The sequence below is a fragment of the Phoenix dactylifera genome, chromosome 2 (genome assembly GCF_051530095.1).
Source record: "Phoenix dactylifera cultivar Ajwa chromosome 2, Ajwa_hap1_PhDact_Kaust_v1.1, whole genome shotgun sequence".
NCBI lineage: Eukaryota > Viridiplantae > Streptophyta > Magnoliopsida > Arecales > Arecaceae > Phoenix > Phoenix dactylifera.
Window position 1 is genome coordinate 19542533 of NC_143191.1, and position 6295 is coordinate 19548827.

Sequence of the window (6295 nt, forward strand, 5' to 3'; positions counted from 1 at the left end):
ATGTGTCAAAGCGTGGGGTTATGGATTGCTAGTCACAGGCCAAAATATGATACTTTGATTTGCTGCCATGGGTCAAAGCACTGGATTATGGATTGCCAACCACGAGCCGAAGTATGACACTTTGACCTGCTACCACGGGCTATGCATTGCTAGTCACAAGTCAAAGTATGATCGTGGATAGCCTAAAGCCGAAAAAAAATATTTTCGGATTTGGAACTTGCTACTCAGAGATGGTAGATAAGTTATTATTTGACATATCACTATTGAAAATAATGATTTTTGATGATATATGATATATGATATATTATCTTTGAGTAGAATGGTTATCTAAAGACACCAGTTTATTTGAGTAGTGTTGGTTACTTGGTATGTGAATTCATAATATTTGCATTTATTTTAGTATTTGATTATGTGCTATTTTCTATCTTTGAATTATATATATTAGTATTTGTTGAGATTCTTACTAAGCTGCTAGCATATACCACTTCTTCACTTTTCTTTTTAGACATGCAGGATGCTTGATACTTGCTATAGTTTGGGATTGCTGATGAGAGGAGGCATAGCTTGAATGTTACTGATACTAGTCATTTAACTAAATTTGTAAATTGGACATTTTTTGGCTATTTATTAATGATGGAATTTTTTGTCTTGATGATAGGTTACTCTTATCTAGTAATATTGAGGTTGTGTTTAATTTACAGGACTTGTATTCTTTTCTCAGGCTTGGCCCTATGAGATGTACTGTCGTATTACGTGCCCAACCCGAGTAGTGGATTCGAGGCGTGATGGTAGGAACGGTGAAGAGAGAGGGAGAGGTGAAGAGAGGTTAAGAAAGCAAGAGACAAATAAGATCCAGCCATTCCCTATTTAACGTGATAGGAGCCCTAGCTAGATTGAAAAATACGTAGAGTATACTTTGCCATGTTTAACCAATTTCCCATGAGAGATAACTGAATTTTGCTAGCCTACAACTTAAATCTAGACCCTTCGCTTATAAAAAGAAATGGTTCACACACTAGAAAAAAAGACAACAAAAGCAAAACTCTGATACGTTTTAGAGCCTTCTTATCGATAGGTAGCGGCAGATTGAGCCATGATAAATAAAATAATTCAATCAAGTTCCATCTTGAGCAACATCCTTTAACTTTAGAGAAGAGGAGCCTTTGAGAGCACATCAACTTCAATAACACTCTAGCTCGAAAGATCATCACTTGAATCTTGACAAACATAATCTACTGTAAGGTAACAATTGCCATGAGATTTGTGTTGAGAGAGTATATCCTCCGACATCATTGAATCAGTCCGATAACGAAGGACACCATGATCTTTATGCTCGACAACATCTTGCTAATCTCCATCACAATAACCTCATCGTGCATCACTCCGTTTTTTGCACTCCCAACGACTAAAAAAGGAATTCCTTTCATCTCCAGTTTGGACACCAACCGCAGTGGAAGGGCCTTGAATAGGGAGCAGTGTGTGCTCTTCTCTCCCACAGAATCCCCGTGCTTTTATTTCTTTCTCCCTGTGAACCAGCGCTCGTACGACAACTAGCAACAAGAAAAGAAATTTAAAAAATAAATCAAATTAAAAGCACGGGAAATGACTCCACCACGTAACAGAATGATACGAACCACCCCACCCACTTCACAAAGCCGTACCTTCCGCTGCCCCTTCCTACTTGGACTGCAGCCTTTGTCATGCCTTCCTACTTGGACTCACTCCATCATCACTGCAATCATGGTTCCCACCGTCAATCAAGTGGTCCTTGCACGCGATCTTTGTTGTTGTCACCCTCTTCTTCGCACACCTCCTCCAAGCTCGAACACATCTACGGACTCTATCAGTGATCTTTCTCCTTACAGGACCCCAAATTGGCCACCAAATACCTTCCACCACCCTTTGCAACTCCCCTACAACCTCCCCCATCAATGGCCTCCTCTCTACATTCTCCGAAACGCACCGCACTGCAATACTTAGCATCCGATCGATTGGCCTCAGCATGCCATCGGGCAATGCCACCCTCCGATCGCAAACCTCCGCTACCCGACGAGATCCGATCATCGGCACAGCCCATGCGATGATCGAGGAAGGATCGCCGTCCATGTCCATCACCTTCCTAGAGCTGATGAGCTCCAATAACACCACCCCAAAGCTGAACACATCGCTCTTTGGGCCCAACTGTCCCGACTCCGTGTAGCATGGATCCAAGTAACCTATGGTTCCTGCCGGTACTGTGGAAACTGGTGACTGCGAGCTATCGTCCCTGACTGCAAGGCTGAAGTCGGCGAGCCTCGCGTTCCAGTTGCGGTCTATCAAAATGTTGGCCGACTTGATATCTCGGTGGATGATGGGAGGCTTCGCCTCGTGGAGTGAGAGAATGGCACGGGCGATCTGGATGGCCATGACGGCACGCCGAGGCCAAGAAGGCGGGTCTGGAAGGAGGTGGAGGAGATCATGAAGCGAGCCATTGGGCATGAAGTCCATGATGAGAAACTTGCCTGATGGACCGTGACAGACTCCTATTAGATTGACGACACTCGAATTCTTTATGGACGAAAGTATGTCGATCTCGTTACTTAATTTTGGGTCATCTCCGAGAGTTCGGACCCCTTCCAGTGGCTTCTTCACTGCTACGAGCTTTCCACCTTTGAGCTTGCCTTTGTAGACACTCCCATGGCTTCCCTTCCCAATTAGCTGCTCGAAAGAGAAGCCTTTGGTGGCGGCTTCGATGTTTTCATAGCTGAAGTCCTTCATCCCTCTTCTCTGCTCCTCTTCTTGCTCTTTTGAATGGACTCCTCTTCTCTCCTTGGTGGTGGAAAGTTCAAAGAGAAGGCGTGGGGAGAGCTACAAGGACATGAGGAGGAGGGACAAACTGTGTAGGGAGAAGAGTAAAGGTTTGAAAGGCAAATAAAAAAAGGGGCAAAGGCAAAGGTATCTGAGGAGATGCTAAAGTGGAAATGATGCTGCGTAGCTTTTCTTTGGTCCCCCAGGGAATGTAACTTTGGTCTATGGATTCTGTTATAATATTGCACACAATGTTGGGGTTCGTAGTGACTGTGTCAGTCTAGTACAGCAACTTTGTTCCTATGAGCCAATCCATGTGGGTCACAGCTCCAGCCAATGGGGCTTATTTCTCATGATTAGGAAAAGCTTCGACTGATGGCCCACACGGAAAGTCCTATCATGAAACCATTGGGATCATTTCGACCGACCTGCGATCAATCCTTTACGTTTCATTTAATCCATGGCATGCATCACCCAAGCAGAATACAGCACATTAGCATATTTATAACGATAGTCTAGAGCTATTCTTTTGAGAAATTTTTCAGCATGACAATGTGCTCATCCTCAATACTTTGCTTTCCTGCCAAGGTCGCTCTCAGTTTATTGATAGAGATGTATGACAGGATGTGCTTTTTTAAAGGATGCTAATATAAATTAATATAGGTTGGTTTGTCAAAGATTGGTGGGATGCTGATGGCATAATGGACCAAAATAACAAAAAGCATCAAACTGTTGCTTCAAAGGGTTATCATGCACCATTTCAGCTTTTCAGGAGATAAGCAATTTGTTGAGTTGGGGTTGGTGGATTTGGTGCACTACAATGACTTTTTGTATGTGCGCCATCACCGTCAAACATCAGGTATCATTTGTTGCGTGGGCGGCTAGCTAACAAACTCATTGAGTTAGGTATGTGCCATTTCACCTAATCAAAGCCATTAATTATAACGAGAAGACCACATTATAATGGTTGTTATGGACTACTACATGTCATGATACTGGGGCTAGTTCATGACCTTTTCTTATAATATGCAAGGCAGGCTTTCACGTGCAACTCAATTCTGGATTTCCTTGCATGCCAAAATTAATCATTCCAAATCCTCCCTGGAAGTTTATTATTAACATCATTTTTTTATCAGACTTACTTATGCTTCTTGTGATAGCCATGGGGTCTTTCCCATCTCATTCAAGAAATTAATGTAGATAATTAAATTTATAATTTTGGATACTCCATACTTAATTTAGATGTCTCCTGATAGATCAGATAGAGAAAAGGAGGATTGAAAATAACCTTAATGGACCTTTTTTTGAACAATTCAATAAAAACGCATTAGTTGTGTGAGATACGGGCTGAAGTCGGCAGCTCCGTCTTCCTTCTTTGGAAGGGGCAGAACAGATGATCGCGAACGCGATCCTCTCCAGCTCCTTCGGGAGCGATCGAGGCGAGGTCGCTGCGGACATCCCGCGGCACCTCCCCTCCAGCCGATCCGCGGCCAATCCAGCCGCGGACTACGCTCGACCGCCGCGATTTTCGCGGCGGAGAGCCGTTACGAAGGGGCTACAAAACCCCTTCGTTCCTCCCCCTAGGACCACCTTCCTCTCCTCCCTCTCCTCCCTCTTCTTCCTTTGTTCTTGCCTCCCGAGTGACCGGCGTCCTCTTCTCGATCGAGCGTCGTCCGGATCCCCCTCGCGACCATCTCCTGTTTCGAGATCTATCCTCTCCGTTTCGAGCGCCGCCGCCGCTTGACCGCCGGATCGAACAGCCGCGGCCGAGATCTTCCTCCCGCCGCCTCCGTCGACCGCCGGTAAGCCTTCTCTTGCCCTATATTTCATGATTTTTTTTTCTGTTTAAGCCCTAAACCGAGGTCATCCTCGGATCCTCCCTTCACGGCCGAGCCGCTGTGGCACTCTGCTGCCGGCCACGACCGCCCTACCGACGGCCGCTTCCCCCGCGAGCCGCCGGCCGGGCCACTGTCCGGCCACCTAGGCCGGCCCTCCTTCCTCCCTTATTTTCCCATCTCCCCTGTCCGTGGGGAGATTGGGAAGGAAGATGGCCCGTTGTGGGCCGAACTGGGCCAAGATTGGGCCCATTTCACAGTGGGCCTAACTTGGGCCTAGTTTACGGTGGGCCCAACTTGGGCCCAGCTTTAACCTGAACCCGAACCCGAACTCGAACTCGAACCCGAAACCAAAATCCGAAAATCTGAAACCCGACCCGAAACTCAGAACCTGGAACTCGGAACCCGAAACCCGAACCCGAAACTCAATAGTATTATTTTTGGTTTTGCTTAGCTCTGAAATTTACAAAGAAATTAATTAAATGTTAACAGGTGAACCTGATCCGCTTGCCTGAAGTAGGAATTAAGCGAGAAGAGGTAAGTAACTTAATGCCTCAAAGTGCATTTTTCTAAATTATTTGGTAAAATAATTATTACTGGATTAAATTTTGAAATATGTTTTGTATTTAGTAAAATGGGTCTGGCATGTTAAATTTTATTTGAAAATCATGTTATATGCTCTGAAATCCGTAAAATATGATTGTACAGTTTATGAAATCTATTTTTATATATATGCATTCTCAGCATGGCTATGATCTGTTATGTTCTGTTCTGGCCCCGCCAATGGAGATTATACGTTGGACCTGTTGACTTGTAATCTGTGAGAAACCGGTTTCGACACCGCGCCACCGGTGATTAGAATAGTGGTTTCTGGACACCGTTTCCACCGGTGACTAACAATAGTAATTTCTGGCACTCTGTGCAACCCATGCCATTGGGTTACGTGGCCGTAGCCTATCATGTTGAGATTCTGGTATCAGTTTTTGGAAAAATGATAATAAGTTTTGAAAATAGTAAAACAAAGTTATTTATCTTTTATTCCAAACATTATCCTGTATTTTGATCTGATATGCTCTGACCCCACTTTGGGGTATTTTGTTGCTTACTGGGCTAGTGTAGCTCATTATTTTATTTTCTCTATTTTTCAGATCCAGAGGCTTGATCGCACGGGATTGGGGAGTGCGTTAGATGTTCCGATGATTCCATCAGTTATCGACATTTTAGCTAGATTAGCTTGGACATTTGAATTATGTTGGCATATGCTATTCTGAAATTTTGTAAGACTGCTTTTGAATGACTTCAATTATTTATGTCAATTTTAAGCGTCTGTGATTATCCTCAAATAAGTTTTGAACATCTGTATTTGCTTCGATATGATCTGCTGCCTTGCACGCCTGTGCGGCTCGCCGTGCGGGCGTGCGGCGTCTGCTGCGCCTCGGGTTCGGGGCGTGACAGCATTTGTAACAACCCAGGACCTCACCCAAAGTGGCTAGCCGGAAGGTATTATTTGGGTTCCTTGATCCTGTATAAGTACCCAAGATCTACCCAGTGAATAACCGATGTGGGACTAAACACACGCCCGCACGGGTCCTCACATACTCCCCCCATTCAAGCCCTGACGTCCTCGTTAGGCTAAGGGTTTATATCTATTCAAATCAAATCACAAATACCAG

At 44.7% G+C, this 6295-nt stretch overlaps 1 protein-coding gene across 1 annotated transcript; it reads right to left on the reverse strand.

Annotated features, from left to right (window-relative positions):
* Nucleotides 1-1070: 1070 nt before the first annotated feature.
* Nucleotides 1071-2972, reverse strand: LOC120108027 (serine/threonine-protein kinase-like protein At5g23170). The gene is made up of 2 exons (XM_039121551.3): nt 1662-2972; nt 1071-1550 (listed from the first exon to the last, which is right to left on the reverse strand). The coding sequence occupies exon 1, from the start codon at nt 2755-2757 to the stop codon at nt 1699-1701; it is 1059 nt and encodes a 352-aa protein (XP_038977479.3). The 5' UTR covers nt 2758-2972; the 3' UTR covers nt 1071-1550; nt 1662-1698.
* Between the last annotated feature and the right edge of the window lie 3323 nt (nt 2973-6295).

What these genes read in the sequence shown, in the direction of transcription:
- LOC120108027 (XM_039121551.3), bottom strand. Translation starts at nt 2,757, where the DNA reads ATGAAGGACTTCAGCTATGAAAACATCGAAGCCGCCACCAAAGGCTTC.